The 22720-nt window shown below is 44.2% G+C and overlaps 1 protein-coding gene across 1 annotated transcript in view; it reads right to left on the reverse strand.

The window, feature by feature from the left end:
* The window catches only part of LOC129708844 (uncharacterized), a 111330-nt gene that overhangs the window by 45655 nt on the left and 42955 nt on the right, over positions 1 to 22720 (reverse strand). The window contains exon 2 of the mRNA XM_055654871.1: positions 21442 to 21542. Within this exon, the coding sequence (XP_055510846.1) occupies positions 21442 to 21542 (101 nt within the window). The remainder of the gene's footprint in view (positions 1 to 21441; positions 21543 to 22720) is intronic.

Consider the following 22720-nt stretch of genomic DNA (forward strand, 5'->3'; position numbering starts at 1 on the left):
TTAATTACCAAACTAAATGCCCTTATTCAATTTTGGAAAACGCTTCCGATGTCTCTCAAAGGCAGAATAAATGCCGAAGATGATCTTCCTTCCACAAATCCTGTACTTATTTCAATCAATACCGATTTATCTCCCTAAATTTTTGTTTTTAAAACTTGATTCTCTGATCACAAACTTTATTTGGGATTATAAAACACACAGAATCCATGAACGACATCTATGTAAACCCAAAGAAATTGGCGGATTGGCTCTCCCCAATTTATTGTACTATTATTGGGCAACGAATTTCAAAAACTTAATCTATTCGATGGACAACACATCCCAACAGGTAAAATGGTTAATAATGGAGAGAGAGGATTGTTCGCCTTTTAATATAGGCGCGATTCTTCTCTCTCCAATAAATTTGATGAAAACACTATATGAGAAAAATCCGATTATCCATAGCACCCTACGAATCTTGAAACAAGTTAAGTTAATCCTTAAACTGAGAAATTTATCTCTTCTCTCACCAATTGCCAATAACCCTTCGTTCAAGCCGTCTATCTTAGACAAGACGTTCACACACTGGGAAAGATTAGGAATTAAAAAACTGGGAGATCTTTATGAGATGGGAACTCTTCTCTCATTTCAAGAATTACAGTCGAAATATCATCTGATAGGTAGCCAATACTTTAGATATCTTCAAATACGAGACTATCTGAAATCATACACCCAAGACTATCAATATATGTTTCCAGACACACTAGACGAATGTATGAACAGAATTCAAACAAGTTAATATCATACCTTTATAATACCCTTTTAAATATACAAATCCCATCGCCAGAAGTAATTAGAAAAGCTTGGGAAGATGCTCAGCCTAACAATTTTAAAAGACAGATGGGAGGAAAGCCTTCTATACATACACAACTCTTCTCTTAATGTTAGGCATTCGCTTATACAATTTAAAATACTGCACAGACTATTATTCAAAGTCTAAACTGAATAAGATCTTCCCAAATGTTTCTCCTATTTGTGATAAATATCTCCTCCAGGAAGCAACTATAACCCATTCCTTTGCCTCTTGTACAAAGTTACATAATTTCTGGAGAGGAATTTTTGAAATTTTTTCCAAAACACTTAAAATAAAATTGGACCCCGACACTGAACTGATCACTCTAGGTATGTCAGAACCCTGTTCTGAGCTAACACTATTTCAAAGACGTTTCCTTAATTATGACCTGATAACGGCAAAAAAACTAATACTTAAATTTTGGAAACACACATCAGTCCCTACTGTTAAGATGTGGATTATAAATATGTCCGAGACACTACATCTTGAAAATATTAGACTTGTCTTGGCAGAAAAATCAGATAATTTTTCCAAGACATGGACACCCTTCACCGAATTCTTACAAGGATAGTTTGGCGCAACACAACTTTGGATTTAAATCTAGTTATGGGTTGGGTGAGGTGGGTGGGGAGGGACGAGAGGCAGGTATATCACCACTTTTCTTTCTCTCGTTTTATTTTTGTTCTTTTTTTTCTTCTTTCTTTCTTTCTTTCTTTTACCCACTCTTTGGCTGCACTATGTTTGTAGTTTAGGGGTTCTATCTTTGCACATCTCACCTTTTCTCTCTCTTGTTCTCTCTCTTTTCTTTTCCTTAGTTAAAAAGTTAAAATTGAAGCTGTACATGAACTGTATCATTTTATATTCCGATTGTTCTACTCTTGTACATTTGCTTCTAATAAAAATAAATAAATAAATAAATAAATAGGTAAATGGATAAATAAATAAATAAATAAAGGGGGGTTTTGCAAAGTAATTAAAAATAAATAACTGAAATATCACATTTACAAAAGTATTCATACCCTTTACTCAGTACTTTGTTGAGTCACCTTTGGCAGTGATTACAGTTTCGGGTCTTCCTGGGTATGACGCTACAACTTGGCACACCTGTATTTGGGTAATCTCTCCCATTCTTCTCTGCAGATCCTCTCAAGCTCTGTCAGATTGGATGGGGAGCGTCGATACACAGCTATTTTCAGGTCCCTCCAGAGATATTCGATCAGGTTCAACTCCGGGCTCTGGCTGGGCCACTCAAGAACATTCACAGACTTGTCACAAAGCTACCGCTGTGTTGTCTTGGCTGTGTGCTAAGGGTCGTTGTCCTGTTGGAAGGTAAACCTCTGCCCCAGTCTGAGGTCCTGAACGCTCTGCAGCAGGTTTTCATCAAGGATCTCTCTGTTCTTTGCTCCGTTCAACATTCCCTCAATCCTGACTAGTCTCCCAGTTCCTGCTGCTGAAAAACATCTCCACAGCATGAAGCTGCCACCACCATGCTTCACCGTAGGTATGGTATAAGCCAGGTGATGAGCGGTGCCTGGTTTCCTCCAGACATGACCATATAACCATATAACAATTACAGCACGGAAACAGGCCACCTCGACCCTTCTAGTCCGTGCCGAACACGTATTCTCCCTTAGTCCCGCTTGGCATTTAGCATGACGCTTGGCATTTAGGCCAAAGAGTTCAATCTTGGTTTCATCAGACCAGAGAATCTTGTTTAGGTGCCTTTTGGCAATGTCCAAGCAGGCTGTCATGTGCCTTTTACTGAGGAGTGGCTTCCATCTGGCCACTCTACCATAAAGGCCTGATTTGTGGAGTGCTGCAGATATAGTTGTCCTTCTGGAAGTTTCTCCCATTTTCACAGAGGAACTCTGGAGCTCTGTCAGAGTGAACATCGGGTTCTTGGTCACCTCCCTGACAAAGGCCCTTCTCCCCCGATTGCTCAATTTGGCCGGGCAGCCAGCTCTATGAAGAGTCCTGGTGGTTCCAAAGTTCTTCCATTTACGAATGACGGAGGCCACTGTGCTCTTCAGGACCTGCAATGCTGCAGAAATTGTTTTATACTCTTCCCCAGATCTGTGTCTCGAAGCAATCCTGTCTCATAGAAACATAGAAACATAGAAAATAGTTGGGAGGGAATACATCGAAGTCCCTCACCCTGAGCACAGGATCGCCCAAGGGTTGCGTCCTCAGCCCCCTATTGTACTCCCTGTACACACATGACTGTGTGGGTAGGTTCAGCTCCAACTCAATAATTAAGTTTGCTGATGACACTGTGGTGGTGGGCCTGATCTCAGACAACGATGAGAAGGCCTACCGGGAGGAGGTGGCTGATCTAGCACTCTGGTGCCAGGAGAACAGCCTCCTCTTGAACATCAAAAAAACTAAGGAGCTGATCATGGACTTTAGGAGGGCACATCATCCGAGGACGTACACTCCATTGAGGATAAATGGGGATCCTGTGGATAGGGTGAACTGTTTTAAATATCTGGGAGTCCACATCTCTGAGGATATGACATGGACATCACACGCCACAGCACTTGTGAGTAAGGGAAGGCAGCGCCTATACCACCTCAGGCAATTGAGGAAATTCAGAGTGTCTCCGAGGATCCTCCAGTGCTTCTACTCAGCGGCTGTGGAAAGCATCTTGTCCGGAAATATTACAATCTGGTTTGGGAATTGCTCTGCCCAGGACAAGAAGGCTCTGTAGAGAGTAGTGCATTCGGCCGAATGCACTATGGGAACTTCACTCGCCCCCCTGCAGGAGCTATACATCAGAAGGTGCAACTCCAGAGCCAATAAAACCATGGGAGACCCCTTCCACCCCAGCAACGGACTGTTCCAGCTGCTACGGTCACAAAGTCCATGAGCATTGCCATTTTCATTTCACTGCACATCTCGTATGTGTATGTGACGAAAAAACTTGACTTGACGACTTGAAATAGGTGCAGGAGTAGGCCATTCGGCCCTTCAAGCCTGCACCGCCATTCAATATGATCATGGCTGATCATCCAACTCAGTATCCTGTACCTGCCTTCTCTCCATACCCCCTGATCCCTTTAGCCACATGGGCCACATCTAACTCCCTCTTAAATATAGCCAATGAACTGGCCTCAACTACCTTCTGTGGCAGAGAGTTCCAGAGATTCACCATTCTCTGTGTGAAAAATGTTTTTCTCATCTCGGTCCTAAAGGATTTCCCCTTCATCCTTCGGAGACCTCTCCGAGGTCTATGGACAATTCCTTCGTCTTCATGGCTTAGTTTTTGCTCTGACATGCACTGTCAACTGTGGGACCTTATAGAGACAGGTGTGTGCCTTTCCAAATCATGTACAATCAATTTAATTTACCACTGGTGGACTCCAATCAAGTTGTAGAAACATCTCAAGGATAATCAATGGAAACAGGATGCACCAAAGCTCAATTTTTTAGTGTCATAGCAAAGGGTCTAAATACTTATGTAAATGTGATATTTCAGTTATTTCTTTTTAATTACTTTGCAAAAATTTCTAAACACCTGTTTTCGCTTTTTTTTATTATGGGATATTGTGTGTAGATTGATGATAAAAAAAATGAATTTAATCAATTTTAAAATAAGGCTGTAAAGTAACAAAATGTGGAAAAAGTGAAGGGGTTTGAATACTTTCTGGAAAAAAAAAGAGAGAGAGAGAGAGAGAGAGAGAGAGAGAGAGAGAGAGAGAGAAATCAATCAAATTTTTTACTTTGTTGCAATAGGTTTATCACATTGATCATCAGTCCTGCGCAAAGAGCTTTTCTGCAAAGGACAAATGAATGAAAGATATGCAAAAAGTAACGATCATCAAAGAAAGGTGGAGCCCACAATGGTGATTTGTTGGCTAGCTTCTTTCAGCTTCGGACGACAGCTAAAATAAAACAATTCCTCCACTTTGATGACCTGGAAAAGATCATCCACACATTTATCTCCTCCCGCCTAGATTACTGCAACTCTCTTTACACTGGCATCAGCCAATCTTCCCTGTCCCGCCTGCAAATGGCCCAAAACGCCGCAGCGAGACTCCTGACAGGCACCCGAAAAAGGGACCACATCACCCCGATCCTGGCCTCTCTCCACTGGCTCCCTGTGCGGTTCCGTATACATTTCAAGACCCTCCTCTATGTCTACAAAGCCCTCAATGGGCTTGCCCCCTCCTACATTAAAAGTCTTCTCACCCACCACTCCACCTCCAGGTCGTTGGGCAGCCGACTTGGAGCTGCTGAATATCCCGCGGTCTAGGTATAAGCTTAGGGGAGACCGCGCCTTTGCAGTTGCAGCTCCTAGACTGGAACAGCATCCCCCTTCCCATCAGAACTGCCCCCTCCATCAACTCCTTTAAGTCAAGACTAAAAACGTATCTATACTCCCAAGCCTTTCCTGACATCCACTGAGCGAGTGTATGTATGTAGTTTTGGTAGTTTGTTTGTTTATACAATTCTTATAACAAATATAAAGCACCTTGGCCAACGAGAGTTGTTTTTTAAATGTGCTATATAATTTTACTTCGGAGTCACGTGAGTGATTCCGTGAAGATCCCAGCCCCAGTGCGCATGTGCGACATAATCGCACAGCTGTGCAGAACGCGGCCAGCGGGAGTCGGCAGCTCCCGCATCCAAGGAACGTGAGGTAAGTACTTACCTTAATCGGGCCTTGTGGTTTTTGCTCCAGGGGGAGCAAAGTAGAGAGGCAGCGGCCCCCGTTTCGACTCCAGCGAAGGAGCCGACAGTGGAGGGGGAAAGGCGCTAACCGGACCGCACACGCTGCGGACCGCTGCAAGGAGCTGCGCTGATGCCGGTCCGCTGAACAGCTGTTTGGTGAACAGCAGCGGACCGGCGGGAAATTTAAAAACCCGACCGGCAGCCCTGCAGACTCCTGACAAGGAGAATCGCCGCCCGGGAACCACTACAATGCCGCCTGAAAAACGGCAGGCAGCCTCTACATACAGGTAAGACAAAAATCTTCCCAATTTAACAGGTTCTACAGGAGCCAACTTCCTCCAAAACTGGAACAGGTTGGAGACAGCAAAATTAAGTATGTCTGTCTCCCCAAGCCAGAGGAGGTCATGGAGTTCACCTCCAGGAAAAAAGGGGCACTGGCTGAATGCCAAGGGAGCTGACACTCCTACCCCAGTGCTATTGCACTAGCCATCTCCCTTGACGAGGGATTGATGCAACAGCGGAGTTTGAGCTATGCCTCCTCCAATTTATAGCACACCCTTTTGCTCCCTCTTTTGAGGCTAGCTAAGGAGGCCAGGGCTGGGCTGGCTTAAACGCTGGGCAGGCGGACGAGAACAGCAGTATGCCAGGGGAGCAGGATCAGGAAGAGCTACTGAGTGTCGTGGGCCACTACATGGCTCCTCCACGCGACCATCTTCCCAACAAAGCCCTGCAGGAGCAGGCCTTTCTAGAGGAAATCCGCAGGCAGCTGGGTCAGCAGACTCGCAGACAAGCAGCGAATTCTGAAGCTCCTAACAGAAGGGTCAAGATGTTACCGCCTTTGCTCGTTTTTTCCACGGATCATACTCACCTGGCAGGCGAGACGCCATGATCACCAAGGTGGTTCTCCCAGGATGAGACTATTCCGTTGCACTACCAGGGTGCTGACGCCTAAGATGTTCCCAAATTTGGGATACTCGACTGAACAATGGTGCATATAGACCTGCCCGCAACCCCAAATATACGGGGCTATGCAAACCGCTGCTGCGGGAAGAGAGGCAGCTAAACCTGTGCGCCTCATGAGGGCAGGCCATGGAACGAGCAGGACATCGCATCCAACACCCAGCTGGCAGCACCCCTCGGCATCCACCAGCAATATCAAACAAGGACTGGTGAAAGCCTGGCGACCGCTTCACATTACCCCCAAAGTTCTTTTTTAGACAGGGGCCCAGAGCGGAGCCGTGGGAAAATGCGCCGCCCCACCGACAGCACCAGCATACCAGCAAACTAGGCCTTCATTAAAAAACAATAAACATGGAGGTAGGTAGTCTGGTTCCTCCCAGTTTACACTAAATAAGGGTGTTCTACTAACTGCGGGGGGGGGCATTTACACTTGTTGATAAAGCATGGGGTGCTGTCACAAATAACTAAAATATACTCAACAGTATTAGAGGATAAAAACGAATTCAAATTGGGCATATTACCACCAGTTCAGCAATGCGCCCAAAGGGCATTTTCTCCCTCTAAGAAAAGAGAAGTGAGAAGGTCAAGCTGAACTAGAAAGGCTCATTACTAAACGGATCATGGGAGTAAACATGAACCATTGGAATTTGTATCGAATATATTCACAAAAACTACAAAAGATGGTGAATGTAGCATCATCATTGATCTAATATCACTAAATAAATCTGTTGAGTATATACACTTTAAGATGGAGACGGGTTTTTGTCACTGCCAGATATCTGATCTCCCAAGGATACCTATGGGGAGCATTGATATGGAAGATGCTAACTATCTTATACCCATACACTAGGATCATTATAGATACCTAAAAAATTTTACCTGGATAATGGATATCCCGGTTAGGGCAACCATGGGAGCATAGAGCATTCCCTATGGTCTAACCTCAGCCCTAAACTATTATAAATATTAAAAACGGCCATGAAAATATTAAGAAAACTAGCATAATCATGGCATATATTGGATGATATCCTCATATTAGGGGAAACAAAGGAATTAGCTGTGGCAGCAGTTCTAGCTACGAAACAGCTCCCTAAAGCTCTGAGGTTTATCCCACGCCCAGATAAACCAGAATTGAAGCGTTAACTACCAAGGATTATCTGGGCTTCAATAATAATTCCGTCCATATGACTGTTACTTTGCCAAGGTACTTGGGTCACTATAATCAAATCATGAATGTACCCACTGAAGCTATATCACAATTAAGGTGGTGGTTAGACATATATTTGGCATAGTTTTCAGCCCTATTATCATCACCAATCCCAACTTGGTTATTAAAACCCGATGCCAGTACTTTAGGCTGGGGAGCAACTAAACTCCATATCCAGCACAGGTAACAGATGGACCAATTCACAAACATCGTTACTACACATACCGGGCATCAACTACTTGGGATTGGTGATCGCCCATGGTGGTGGCTTACATCAACCATATGGGGAGCATAATAATCATTGTTGTGCAACAAATTGGTCAAACAAATCTGGCAATGGTGTGTCAAAAGACATTTTAACTATCAGCTGCCTATGTCCTAGGAAGCTAGAACACAGTGGGAGACACCATGTCACGGGGTAAAATTTATGATTACATTGAATAGATGTCAAACCCAAAATATCTGCTAAAGGTATTAAGCAGTTTGAAAGCCAGATATCAATTTGGTTGCACAAGACGGAATCACCAGTAACCTATGTATGTGACTTAGGAACCAGATTAGAGGCAGCAGCGATAGATGCCTACACGCTGGAAGGGGGAATTTCTGCTTTGCCTTCCTCCCTTCTGCCTCATCAGACGGGCACTTCGCAATACAGATGGGAGTCTCCGAGATATTGAACGTGCCCGACCGGCCTACACAGCCATGGTTCCCAGTTCATCACGACACGGTGGGCGAGTCACCTATGGATTTCCCTAGTGGACCATGGTTGCTGACTCAACCCAGTATCAGGCACAAGCCACCCATGCCAGGGAAACATCAAACTCCTGGGTGCAGGGTTTTGAATAGACCTTACCAGGGACTGGGATTATCTAAGGAACCATTACCACCATGTCGGCATCCCTGCGAACAGTCACTAAAAGCTAACATGGGTAAAATACTGTCACGACGCAGGGACAACATACCGAACTATTCAACCACTGACGTATTGGAGTTCCTGGAACATCTACACCATGACTAAAAGGTGAGTTACAGTGCCGTAAATACAGCATGGAGCGCCTTATCTGCTTATCTAAAACAGCATGACAGCAGAGCATGGGATCCCATCCACTGAAGGTAAACTTATGAAGGGCAACTATAATAATAAGCCCCAAAAACCCAGGTATACCCATGTATGGGATATTGGTGTGATATTGACATATCTCAGAGAATGGCACCAGCCAGATCCCTCAGCTTGCTTAATCTATGTTAAAAACGCTCATGCTTATGGCTCTCGTACACGCTCAAGATTCCGGTCACTCCATAAAACTAGACTGGATAACATGGAGATTACCCCAGACGCATCACGTTCATATTCTAGGTCTGGTAAAATCTAACTCGCAGGTATATGGGACTAGGCGAGATTATGAGTTCGGCACGAACTAGTAGGGTCGAGATCGCCTGTGTTTTCCGTGCTGTAATCGTTATATGGCTATATGGACCAGGAACGCCTAATTCACTGGTGGGATTCCGGGCCTACCCACCAGAGTCCAGGTTGAGTGTGGTGACCCATCTACTACTATATATAGACACAACCCACAATCTTAAAGGGAGAGGAAAGCCTATGGGTCAACCACAGAAACCCCAAGACGGGGTACGAGCCAAACCACTCCAAGGTGGCTCAAACAGGTACTGAAAGCTGCCGGAATAGATAATAATACATTTAATCCCATTCCACTAGGGCAGCATTGGTATCAGCGGCTGAACGAATGGACATCCCGGTTGACCACATTCTCAATACGGCAGAATGGTCAAGGGAACGACGTTCAGAACATTTTTTATTATAAACCGTTGATAAACCTGATTTAATTGCAGAAAGAATATTACAAACTGCAATATTAATTTAAGCTCAGGGGAGCTCTTTATGTTGTTATTGTTAACAAATACCTTTCTGCTTCTTGTGAAAGCAGATCCACTGGTTGATTACGATAACACTTCCTCCCTCAAAAACTTCGGCAGTGAGTGAAACAAAAACTGTTACACGGTTTGAAATCACAGACCTTTGAAGTCTTCACAGAATCACTCACGTGACTCCGAAGTAAAATAGTAAGATTAAACGAGTACTTACCAGTATGAAGTTTGATCTGTATTTTATGAGGAGTTACGGTGAGGTATTACGTGCCCGCCGCTCCCACCCTCATTATATAGATCAAACTAATAAACTGATGTCTCATGATCTTTACTATCTTACTTCAAATATTGTGTCTATCCTGTGATTTCACACCGCTGCTTCGAAGTATGCCGCACATGCGCACTGGGGCTGGGATCTTCACGTAATACCTCACCGTAACTCCTCATAAAATACAGATCAAACTTCATACTGGTAAGTACTCGTTTAATCTTACTAATAAATGTGACTTGACTTGACTTGACTTGAGAAAGGTAAATATGGGAATGGGAAGGGGGGTTAAAGTGTTTGGCAACAGGAGCCATGACATACAACCTCCCAAGGGTCCCTGATGCCCATAGTGTGCGTCCATCCTTACATAATAACAAAATAATAAACAAGGCAATGCAAACCTAACCTCAGTTTTGAGAGATCAATTGAAGGTGGGATCAATCACAGCCATGATAGATAATGGTTCGGGTCGGAAACCTTCCCCAGATTGTGGAAGGCCAAGACCTGAAATGTCACCTATCCATGTTCTCCAGTGATGCTGCCTGACCCTGTGTGCAGGAACGGAACTGCAGATGCTGGTTTAAACCGAAGATAGACGCAAAATGCTGGAGTAACTCAGCGGGACGGGCAGCATCTCTGGAGAGAAGGAATGGGTGACGTTTCGGATCGAGACCCTTCTTCAGGTGAAGAAGATGCTGCCTGGCCCGCTGGGTTACTCCAGCATTTTGTGTCTATCTTCGGTCCAGACATGTATTCTGTGAGGGAAAAAGCTGCATGTTGTAAAACTAGAAATCCATACCACCCAAACCTCTGAATTTCCCATATATCTTTCTCCTTTGAAACCAGCCCTTGTTGAAATCATGGCCAGAGACATTTATGACATTTAATTTGTTTTTGAATGGCTATTGCTGTTTGCATAAGGTAATTTATCATAGTTTTAATTGTAATTACTCATATTTATATTCAATTCTGTCATTTAATGTGCTTTTATTGCGAGCGTTATTAATATCTTCCCATTTTTCTCTTCAAAAAAATGATTGCGTCTTGAGATTAATGAACGGATTTGCATAACTGGCTAGTGACCATCCGGGCTGCCAGTAAGATATCTCGTCCCTGTAAATCTAACCCTGATTACCATTCAGCAGCAAGTATTTGTCATTGATTTGGGTGTTCCTTAGCTCAATCTGACTGGCCCCTTGTCCCACTGAGATTTCAATGCATCTCTGAACTGCAAAATGACGACAAGGCCTTTACACATCTTTATTAATTCTGCCAAGTTCATTGCCTCATTGTGACCTGTGAGCAAAATCCAGTTTAGCAGTAATTTAGTTTAGTGTAGAGACACAGGTGGCAAACAGGCCCTTCGGCCCATCGTGTCCGTGCCGACCGGCGATCCCCGCACACTAACACACTATCCTACACACTAGGAACAATTTACAATCATAACCAAAGCCAACTAACTTAAAAACCTGTACGTCTTTGGAATGTAGGAAGAAATCGGAGCGCCCGGGGAAAACCCATGAAGGACACCATGGGAACGTACAAAATACCTATAGACAGCACCCGTAGACAGGATCGAACCCGAGTCTCCGGTGCTGTAAGGCAGCAACTCTATCGCTGTGCCTCCATGCTGCCCACGAGCAGTAATAGTACATAGAAACATAGAAACATAGAAACTAGCAGGAGTAGGCCATTTGGCCCTTCGAGCCTGCACCGCCATTATCGATTTCCCCTTTATCCTTAAACTGTGACCCCTTGTCCTGGACTTCCCCAACATCGGGAACAATCTTCCTGCATCTAGCCTGTCCAACCCCTTAAGAATTTTGTAAGTTTCTATAAGATCCCCCCCAAATCTTCTAAATTCTAGCGAGTACAAGCCGAGTCTATCCAGTCTTTCTTCATATGAAAGTCCTGACATCCCAGGAATCAGTCTGGTGAACCTTCTCTGTACTTCCTCTATGGCAAGAATGTCTTTCCCCAGATTTAGAGACCAAAACTGTACGCAATACTCCAGGTGTGGTCTCACCAAGACCCTGTACAACTGCAGTAGAACCTCCCTGCTTCTATACTAAAATCCTTTTGCTATGAATGCTAACATACCATTCGCTTTCTTCACTACTTGCTGCACCTGCATGCCTACTTTCAATGTCTGGTGTACCATGACACCCAGGTCTTTTTGCATCTCCCCTTTTCCTAATCAGCCACCATTCAGATAATAGTCTACTTTCCTGTTTTTGCCACCAAAGTGGATAACCTCACATTTATCCACATTATACTGCATCTGCCATGCATTTGCCCATTCACCCAGCCTATCCAAGTCACCTTGCAGCCTTCTAGCATCTTCCTCACAGCTAGCACTTCCCCCCAGCTACGTGTCATCTGCAAACTTGGAGATGTTGCATTCAATTCCCTCGTCCAAATGATTAATATATATTGTAAATAGCTGGGGTCCCAGCACTGATCCTTGCGGTACCCCACTAGTCACTGCCTGCCAATCTGAAAAGGTACCCGTTTACTCCTACTCTTTGCTTCCTGTTTGCCAGCCAGTTCTCTATCCACATCAAAACTGAACCCCCAATACCGTGTGCTTTAAGTTTGTATACTAATCTCCGTTATATACATACAACGTCCATTACCATTGCTCTTCACAGATTTGCTCATTCCATCATTGCCCTCAGCACAAAATTTCACATAATGCCACAATTGTGGTAAGATAAAGTTTTTGTAAGCAGAAATAATGACACTTTTTTATTTTACTGCCACAATCACTTCTCCCCTATAATGCAAAGAATCGCCATTTGTACCCCATTACTACAGATTTTACAAAAGTAATAAAGGAATTGAGGGATCAGGATAATGATTAATTTTGCATGAATGTCTCATTGTTGAGGAAGCTGCAGTAAAACATTTAATAATTAAGCCGCTAAAAGTAATTATATAAATTACACTCATTGTTTTCATGGTGCACAGACATATATAATGCTACCGTTAATTACTGAACGAGTTGGTTTAGAAAATAAATAAAACTTGTCTCAAATATCTGGCAGAGATCTTTTATTGGTCTCTCGAATTGAAGCAGCATATGCTCGCCTGTGAAACAAATACACATCTTGCTTCACAGTTCCGTAGGTGTTAGGACAGTTGACCGATTTATGACACGTTCATCTCTGGAAATGGGTCCACATTCTAATTACATTTACTATTATTGCTTGTTATTTATGTGTGTGTGTGTTTGTGTGTGTGTGTGTGAGAATGTGTGTGTGTGAGAATGTGTATACACACACACACACACACACACACACACACACACACACACACACACACACTGAACCTCTTGTTTCTCGTTTATTATACTGTTTACAGCGTACTATGTTTACATATTCTGTTGTGCTGCTGCAAGTAAAGGGCCTGTCCCACTGTACGGGGTACTTCAAGAGTTCTCCTGAGTTTCCCCTGATTCGAACTCGGAGAATTACGGTAATAGCCGCTCGTCGGTACTCAGGATTCTCGTGGACATTTTTCAACATGTTGAAAAAACTTGATGAGCTTACCGCGTTTCCCTAGTACTTGCCGTTAGCGTTATGAACCACTAAGAGACGTCCCGAGCTCCGACGTTCTTTGGATGCTTTCAAGAGAGAGCTAGATAGGGCTCTTAAAAATAGCGGAGTTAGGGGATATGGGGAGAAGGCAGGAACAGGGTATTGATTGGGGATGATCAGCGGTGCTGGCTCGAAGGGCCAAATGGCCTACTTCTGCACCTAATGTCTATTTATTGTCTATTGTACCCGCTACGTACATTCTACGTACTTACCACGAGTTTGATTTTTTTTAAACTCGGGAGAGCTCTTGGGTAAACTCGTATAGTGGGACAGGCCCTTAAGAATGTAATTGTTCTATCTGGGACATATGACAATAAAACACTCTTGACTCTTGAATCTTGACTCTTGACTTTTGAAATTCAACACAAGGCTTTACTTTCGCTGACCTACCATGAAAAATCGTCCACAGACTGAGCTTGCGCTCAAGTTCAGACCCCAATCTGAATGTCGGAACAAACAACACAATGATCAAAATAGAAATGCTAAGTATTTACAGGCAAGTCAAGTCGAGTTTATTTTCATATGCACACTACAGTTAGTTGAAAAATCTTGCTTTCAACTAATCACAGATTGTAGTTTTAAAAATTCATCATTTTGCTAAAAATGGCATGGTAGAGCATTAGACTTAATTACATTTATTTTTATCCTTAAGACAAAACTGAGATCATCATTCTAGCCAGATGTGTTGAAATGTTTTATTGGAATCAAATGTTGCTATAAAACGCTGACGCAGGCTTTATATACACATTAAATGAACCAGGAAGAATATTGCTACTGCAACAGTATTTTTTATTGAAGTCTCAGGCTGGGAGTTAATGGATTAATAGGAACTGGTTTTGTTGCTCAAATTGTTTCATTGTCTTACACCCATCTAGGGGGCGGCATGATGGCGCAGCGGTAGAGTTGCTGCCTTACAGCACCAGAGGCCCGGGTTCAATCCTGACTGGGTACTGTGTGTATGGAGTTTGCACGTTCTCCCCATTACCTGCGTGGGTTTTCTCCGGGCGCTCAAGTTCCCCCCCACATACCAACGTTGTGGAGATTTGTTAAATAGCTTAGTAAATTGTAAAAGTAAAATTCCTTAGTATGTATAGGATAGTGTTAGTGTAGGGGATGATCGCCAGTCAGCACGGACTCAATGGGCCCATGGGTCTATTTCCGCGCTGTATCTCTAAACAAAACTAATCTTATCTCAAAGGTACGTTGTGACATTACTACCAACCCTGCGTATGGAACAGCTGCAAGCAGTTATGTAGGATCAGACAGCACAAGCTAATCCAAAGCAATGACACATCCAAGACCATCAATCCTGTCATGACTGCGGGTTGCTGACTGTAGCAGTTCAAATGAGTGACCCAGCCAACAATTGGAATTTGATTCCACTCAGCAATCCTCGTGCTATAAACAAATCTTTGGTACACTCTCTTAAATCCACATCACAATTCATATCATCGTTAATAAAAACAAACACTTTACATCCAATTAGAGGTCGATCAAATTATTTTAACTTTGCTGTACCCTTTGAAGCTCTCGGGGTAGCTAGATCTGTTGTCATTAATGGTTTCATGATGGTTAGTTTTCCTTTGGTTTTTTTTACTTCCAACTGAGATTCTTGAAAGCTGGTTTCCAACGTGAACTCGTGCCCACTGGGAACCAGAATTAGACTGCCAGAACTTATTTCACTTAGTATGTTTAACAGCCATCGAAGACCAAGAGATTTTAAGTCCATCTGTCTCGGCCTGATTTAAAGCCAGACCCCGGAGGTAGGTGAATACAGTCTCTGGAGACTTGTTAATGTTTAATGTCAACTTGATATAACTGCTCACTTTGAGATGCCCATTGCCAGCCATGTAAGTGAGAAATATAAGCACGAGCCAAGTTGCTCTCAAAGCCACTTCTCTACAAAATGCTTCAACTTTTCTGTGTTTTTACTTGTGCGAGCAGAGCAATTACAATTCCACGAGAAACATTGCTTGATGCGGCAATGGGTTTTTATAGCATGCAGTGCCAAGTCAAGTCAAGTCAAGTCAAGTCAAGTTTATTTGTCACATACACATACGAGATGTGCAGTGAAATGAAAGTGGCAATGCTTGCGGACTTTTGTGCAAAAGACAAACAACCAAACAACCAAACAAACTATAAACACAATCATAACACACATATTCTTTTACATAATAAATAATGGAAGGAAAAATGGTCAGTAGAGTTAGTCCCTGGTGAGATAGGTGTTTACAGTCCGAATGGCCTCTGGGAAGAAACTCCTTCTCAACCTCTCCGTTCTCACCGCATGGCAACGGAGGCGTTTGCCTGACCGTAGCAGCTGGAACAGTCCGTTGCAAGGGTGGAAGGGGTCTCTCATGATATTGTTGGCTCTGGAGTTGCACCTCCTGATGTATAGTTCCTGCAGGGGGACAAGTGAAGTTCCCATAGTGCGTTTGGCCGAACGCACTACTCTCTGCAGAGCCTTCTTGTCCTTGGCAGAGCAATTCCCAAACCAGATGGTAATGTTCCCAGACAAGATGCTTTCCACCGCCGCTGCGTAGAAGCACTGGAGGATCCTCGGAGACACTCTGAATTTCTCAATTGCCTGAGGTGGTAAAGGTGCTGCCTTGCCTTACTCACGAGTGCTGAGGCATGTGATGCCCATGTCATATCCTCGGAGATATGGACTCCCAGATATTTAAAACAGTTCACCCTATCCACAGGATACCCATTTATCCTCAATGGAGTGTACGTCCTCGGATGATGTGCCCTCCTAAAGTCCATGATCAGCTCCTTCGTTTTTTTGATGTTCAAGAGGAGGCTGGTATCCTGGCACCAAAGTGCTAGACCAGCCACCTCCTCCCGGTAGGCCTTCTCGTCGTTGTCTGAGATCAGGCCCACATTCATGTGTGTACAGGGAGTACAATAGGGGGCTGAGGACGCAACCCTGGGGCGATCCTGTGCTCAGGGTGAGGGACTTCGATGTATTCCCTCCCATCTTGACTACCTGGGGCCCGGCGGTGAGAAAGTCCAGGACCCAGGCACACAGGGAGGTGTTGACCCCAATTCCATTAGCTTCCCGGCCAGTCTGGTGGGGACTATCGTGTTGAAGGCTGAACTGTAGTCTATGAACAGCATCCTCACGTAGCCCCCCTTCTGGCTGTCTAGATGGGAGAGAGCGTTGTGCAAGACCTGGGAGACCGCATCGTCCGTGGATCTGTTCGGACGGTATGCAAACTGCAATGGGTCCATGTTCCGAGGGAGGAAGGTGCAAATGTGTTTCTTCACCAGCCTCTCAAAGCATTTCATGACTGCCGAGGTAAGGGCCACCGGACGGTAGTCATTCAGACAGGCTGGGGAGGCCAATGTTTACATCAACCAGTTTTATACTTGGCTTTGACAAGAGCTAGAAGATGATGGCTGATACCGAAGAGCACGCACTTGCCAAAACTAGTCAAGAAACAAAATTGATAATTAGTTATCATCCAGCCATTCCCAAGAACATGAAGTAACCTCTTAACCATGAACCAACCTGGTTCTGCACCTTCCATTCATCATGTGGTGCAATTTCACCACTATATTGGTGAAAAAAAAACAACACAGAGAATAGTGGGTTGAAATTTATCTTGAATCAGATGCCAGTTATATGTGACTCCTAATATTATGTACAATTGGTGGTGAAGGATCTGAATATTGGCATCCCATACCATAGCCAGATGATAATATGAATATAGCAGATGGCTTCCCAGAGGAGATAATAGGTGCTGATAGCATCAGCACATTTAAGATTGTATTGGGTAAGTAGCCAGTCCAACGTTTGTGTAAACAGGTCCCCAGAGGCATTGTGCCTGTTATAAACCTAAACGGTGCAAACGGCCAGAGAAGATGACAAGTTGTTTAAGAAAGAACTGCAGATGCTGGAAATCGAAGGTGGACAAAAATGCTGGAGAAACTCAGCGGGTGAAGCAGCATCTGTGGAGTGAAGGAAATAGGCAACGTTTCAGGTCGAGACCCTTCTTCAGACGGTCTGAAGATAAGATGACTGCACTTTCGTTTTCTTGTATTCTTTAGTATCATTGAAAACGAGCAATGCATATTCATTATCCAGAACAGAAACAATTATAAAAAATTGTGCCAGCATGTAAATCATGAACTATATTTCTGTTGCTACATTTGAACCACTGCCTAGGTGGAGAAGATCATCACCTCTATTTTTTCTTGGTTTAAACCAACTTTTAGAACTTTTGACTTTAGAGGTACAGCGTGGAAACAGGCCCTTACCGACCGGCAATCACCCCTACATTAGCATTGTCCTACACACTAGGGACAATTTACTATTTTAAATTAACCTACAAACCTGTGTGTCTTTGGAGTGTGGAAGAAAACCAGAGCACCCGGACAAAACCAAGGCAGGTCACGGGGAGAGCGTACAAACTCCGTACCGACAGCACCCCATATTCAGGATCTGGGTCTCTGATGCTATAAAGGGCCTGTCCCATGGGCATGCGACCTGCATGCGGCAAGCGCAACCTAAAGGGCCTGTCCCACTAACATGCGCCTGCATGCGGCAAGTGCGACCTAAGGTGGTCGCTTGAGCCGTACGGCCTCACGGGGCCGGTCCCACTTCGATTGCCGGAGCCATATGGAGTTGTGCGGAGCTGGTCCCAACAGAACGCGGGGTTCCGAAAAACTGACCGTGTTTAAAATTTCCAAGCGGCAACGGCCTGCCGGCCCACAGCCGCATCGATGCCATACGTTATACGCGAACTTCACGCAGACTTCGCTCGAACTTCATTTCACTCACTCGACCTCCATGCAGCCCCCGCTTCTGGTTAGGTCGTGCTTGCCGCATGCAGGCGCATGCTGGAGGGACCGGCACTTTAGGTCGCGCTTGCCGCATGCAGGTCGCATGCCCGTGGGACAGGCCCTTAAGGCAACAATACTACCGCTGTGCCATACTACCGTGCTGCATAAACTTTGTTTAAATAAAGCTCTAATTCTCAATTGGGAACACTACAATCGTATTATTATTTAATAGGCAGTAAAAGTCGCCCAGCCCAATAATATGCAGAAACCAGATGAAACCAAATGAAATGTAAGCAATAAGATTTCTCATTCCTTAGTGTTCCCACCATAGTGCTGCAACATATTACTCAATGATTTAGGTGGTTTGCCTTCCTGAATGTCCAAACGATTTAAAACATCTGTTCATCTGGCCAAGTCCCTCCAATGTTTAGCACTAGCAAAGAGGAAATAAAGAAGCTTGTACATTCTTCTTTAAACTAAGTATTTTAAATATATTTATAATGTTTTATTGCAGTGTTTCCATCAATAAACTCTTTGTGAAAACCAACTTGAAAAGAAGACAATTGCTCCCGGATAAGGTTTTCTTTCGACAAACTCCGCAGTACCCCGAGTGTGCAACGGCCAAGTTAAAAGCGGGTTTGATTTATCTTAAATTACAGATCAAATATATTAATGGGCGCTCAATGAAAGGTGAGAAAATTAATTCAGCTTTGGAAGCTTGCATTACAGTGCTTTCTTTCCATCCGTATGCAAAGGCAGCAGGCATTATTCCATGGAGGCCATCAATCATATTGTACCTAAAGATCATCCATTATCTCCAGAATGCATTAGTGGATGCACAGATATTTATTCTGTGGGGGAATAACTCCCCCATATGTGAGGCAGAGTTCCTGCCTTCTTGAAGGTGAGATTCTCACCAGCATTTATTAAGAGACAAGAACATGTAATTGAAGGGGGGGGGGGCTTACCATCATATAATCATCCTACCATAACCAGAGAGCAGTGCTGAACTACTATCAACCTCTTTGGTGACCCTCTGACTATCCTTGATCGTATTTTGCTGGCTTATTATGTGTCTACACACTGTAAGTGGCTCACTTGTAATAATGTATTGCCTTTGTGCTGACTGGTTAGCACGCAACAAAAGCTTTTCACTTCCTCAGTAGACGTGACAATAAACTAAACTGACCGACCAACTACACCTTAGCCAGGGTGGAGCGCAGGGAGAGGGGGGGGGGGGGGGGGGGGGGGGGGGTGAGGGGGGGTGAGGGGGTTGGGTGAAAGGGTGGGGAGGTTGTTACCTAAAATTGGATAATTCAATGTTCGTGTTGTAAGCTACCCAAGCAGAATATAAGGTGCTCTTCCTCCAGTTTGTATGTTCATACGTTCATTAGTGATAGGAGCAGAATTAGGCCATTTGGCCCATCCAGTCTGCTCTGCCATTCAATCACGGCTGATCTATCTTTCCCTCTTAACCCCATTGCCTTCTCCCTATAGCCACTGACACCCGTACTATCTATATCTGTCTTATAAATATCCATTGACTTGGCCTCCTGTGGTAATGGATTCCACAGATTCACCACCCTCTGACTAAGGAAATTCCTCCTCACCTCCTTCCTAAAGGAACGTCATTTAATTCAGAGACCATGACCTCTGGTCCGAGACTCTCCCACTGGTGGAAACATCCTCTCCACATCAACACTAACCGGGCCATACACTATTCGGGATATTTCATCCTTCTAAACTCCAGCACGTAGAGGCCCAGTGCCATCTAACGGTCATCATATGTTAAACCACTAATTCCTGGGATCATTTGTGTAAATCTGCTCTGAACTCTCTCCAGTGCGAGCACATCCGTCCTCAGATAACGGGCCCAAGATTGCTCACTCTGTGGCCTTACTCAGGCAATGGATGAAGCCCAGGACAGAAAGGTTGGTAATGGAATGGGAATGGGAGTTAAAATGGTTAGCAATTGGGAGATCCAGCAGGCCTTGGCGGACTGAGCACAAGTGTTCAGCAAAACGGTTGCCTAATCTTTGCTTGGTGTCGTCGATGTACAGGAAGCTATATTGGGAGCACTGAATGCAGTAAATGAGGTTCGAGGAGGTGCATGTGAACAATCTGCATGTTTCTCATCTCCATTCAGAAGATTGTGAATCCAAGTTCCATTCAAGGGATTTGAGCATTATAACTAATTTGATGGACCAGGTGAGTGTTTCATCTTTGGCCATGTTTCAAACAAGGTAGTGAATCGCTATACCTCCTCCCTCGACTCCGTCCAAGAACCTTGACAGTCCCTCCAGGTGAGGCAGAGGTTCACTTGCACCTCCTTCAACCTCATCGACTGTATCCACTGTTCCAGATGTGAATCCTATATATCGGCAAGACCAATAGCAGGCTCGGCGATCGTTTCGCTGAACACCCCCGCTCAGTCTGGCTCGGCCTACGCGATCACCCAGTTGCAAAAAACATTAAATCCCCCTCCTATTTCCACACTGACCTTTCTGTCCTGGGCCTCCTCCATTGTCAGAGTGCAGCCCAACGCAAATTGGAGGAACAACACCTCATATTTCACTTGATCAGCCTACCACCCAGCAGTATGAATAATGATTTCTCTAACATCAAGTAACATGCTTTCCCTCTCTTTCCGTCCCTCCCCCACACTAGTTCTCCGACTAGTTTCACTGTCCTTCTGATTAATTTTACTGATAGTATGCCCCCTTGTCACTTTCCCCTCAGCTGGCAATGCACCATTGTCATTGTCGGCTTTGATCAGTCGTTTTCACACCTTACCCGTCCACATCTCTGGACTACCTCTCCCCTGACTCTCAGTCTGAAGGAGGGTCTCAACCCGAAACGTCACCCACTCCTTCCCTCCAGAGATGCTGCATGTCCCGCTGAGTAACTCCAGCATTTTGTGTCTATATTGAATCAGGAATTATTTTGCCCTTTCAGGAGATATAAAGATGAGCACTCATATAAATGATGATCAATACCTATTTCACATCCCACTTTGCTTGAATAGAAAACTTCTCTGGTGTGTGTGGGCTCTCAGATCAGCTATGAGGTTTCTTGCATTACACCAGAGACTGGACTCCAGAAAATACTTAATTGTGTATAAGTGTTTTGAAACAGACTCAGGTTGTGAAAGATGTGAATAAATGCAATCATTTTTATTTCAATATCATGTTACTTGAATAATATGTTTAAGTCCTGCATATGTGCTAACCTGATCAATAGGCAGCTCCACTTGTGTCAGATTATCTTCTTGAATTTCCATTGCATCCAAGATCTCCGTTCTTTCCTCAAAAGCTTTGAACACGCAGCTTTCTGGGGAAAGGGGGATAATGTTATTAAGACGGTGTTAAATACAAGACAATGATACAACAGTGGCTACCAGTGGTATGCAGCAAGAATTGCATCTCATCTCCCACAATAAGTGCTAGCAAATACTTCTCATCACATGGGCAGCACGGTGGTGCAGCGGTACATCTACTGCCTTACTGCGTCAGAGGCCCAGGTTCGATCCCGACTACGGGTGCTGTATGTAGGAGTTTGTACGTTCTCCCCGTGACCTGCGTGGGTTTTCTTTGAGATCTTTGGTTTCTTCCCGCACTCCAAAGATCTACAGTGTTGTAGGTTAATTGGGCTGGTATAAAATGTGAAGAAAGATTGTCCCTGGTGTGTGTAGAATAGTGTTAATGTGCGGGGATCGCTGGTCAGTGCGGACTCGGTCGGCCAAAGGGCCTGTTTCCGTGCTGTATCTCTAAACTAAACTAAACATTTAGCCATCACCAGTTTGTTGATGCGTAGGAAGGAACTGCAGATGCTGGTTTACAGCCAAGATAGACACAAAAAGCTGAAGTAACTCAGTGGGTCAGGCAGCATTTCTGAAGAAAAGGAATAGGTGACGTTTCGGGTCGAAACTCTTCTACAGACTAATTTCTTCAGACTGGAGTCAAAACGCCACCTATTCCTTTTCTCCAGAGATCCTGCCTGACCCGCTGTGTTACTCCAGCTATCACCACTTTGTTGATGTTTGAAACCACTCACGGTAAGGAGAATGGTTTGTTTAAGGAAACTTAATTGTGGACATAGTTATAAATTTGTTGCTATCTGACTCAGAAGTTTACTTTGTAAACAGTTCTCCATTATTCCCCTGTATTAGCAGGGAAGTTTATGTGGTAGTGCCCGAGATGGGAGCGAGGGGGAAGGGGATTTAGTTTAGTTTAGTTTAATTTAGTTGAGTTTAGTTTAGTTTAATTTAGTTTAGTTTAGAGATACAGTGCGAAAACAGGTCCTTCGACCCACCGAATCCACGCTGACCAGCGATCCTTGCACATTAACGCTACCCTACACACACTAGGGAGAATTGACATATTTCAAGCTAATTAACCTACAAACCTGGGTACACAAAAATGCTGGAGAAACTCAGCGGGTGCAGCAGCATCTATGGAGCGAAGGAAATAGGCGACGTTTCGGACCGAAACCCTTCTTCAGACTTATTT

Source organism: Leucoraja erinacea, chromosome 2, assembly GCF_028641065.1.
Source record: "Leucoraja erinacea ecotype New England chromosome 2, Leri_hhj_1, whole genome shotgun sequence".
Classification (NCBI taxonomy): domain Eukaryota; kingdom Metazoa; phylum Chordata; class Chondrichthyes; order Rajiformes; family Rajidae; genus Leucoraja; species Leucoraja erinaceus.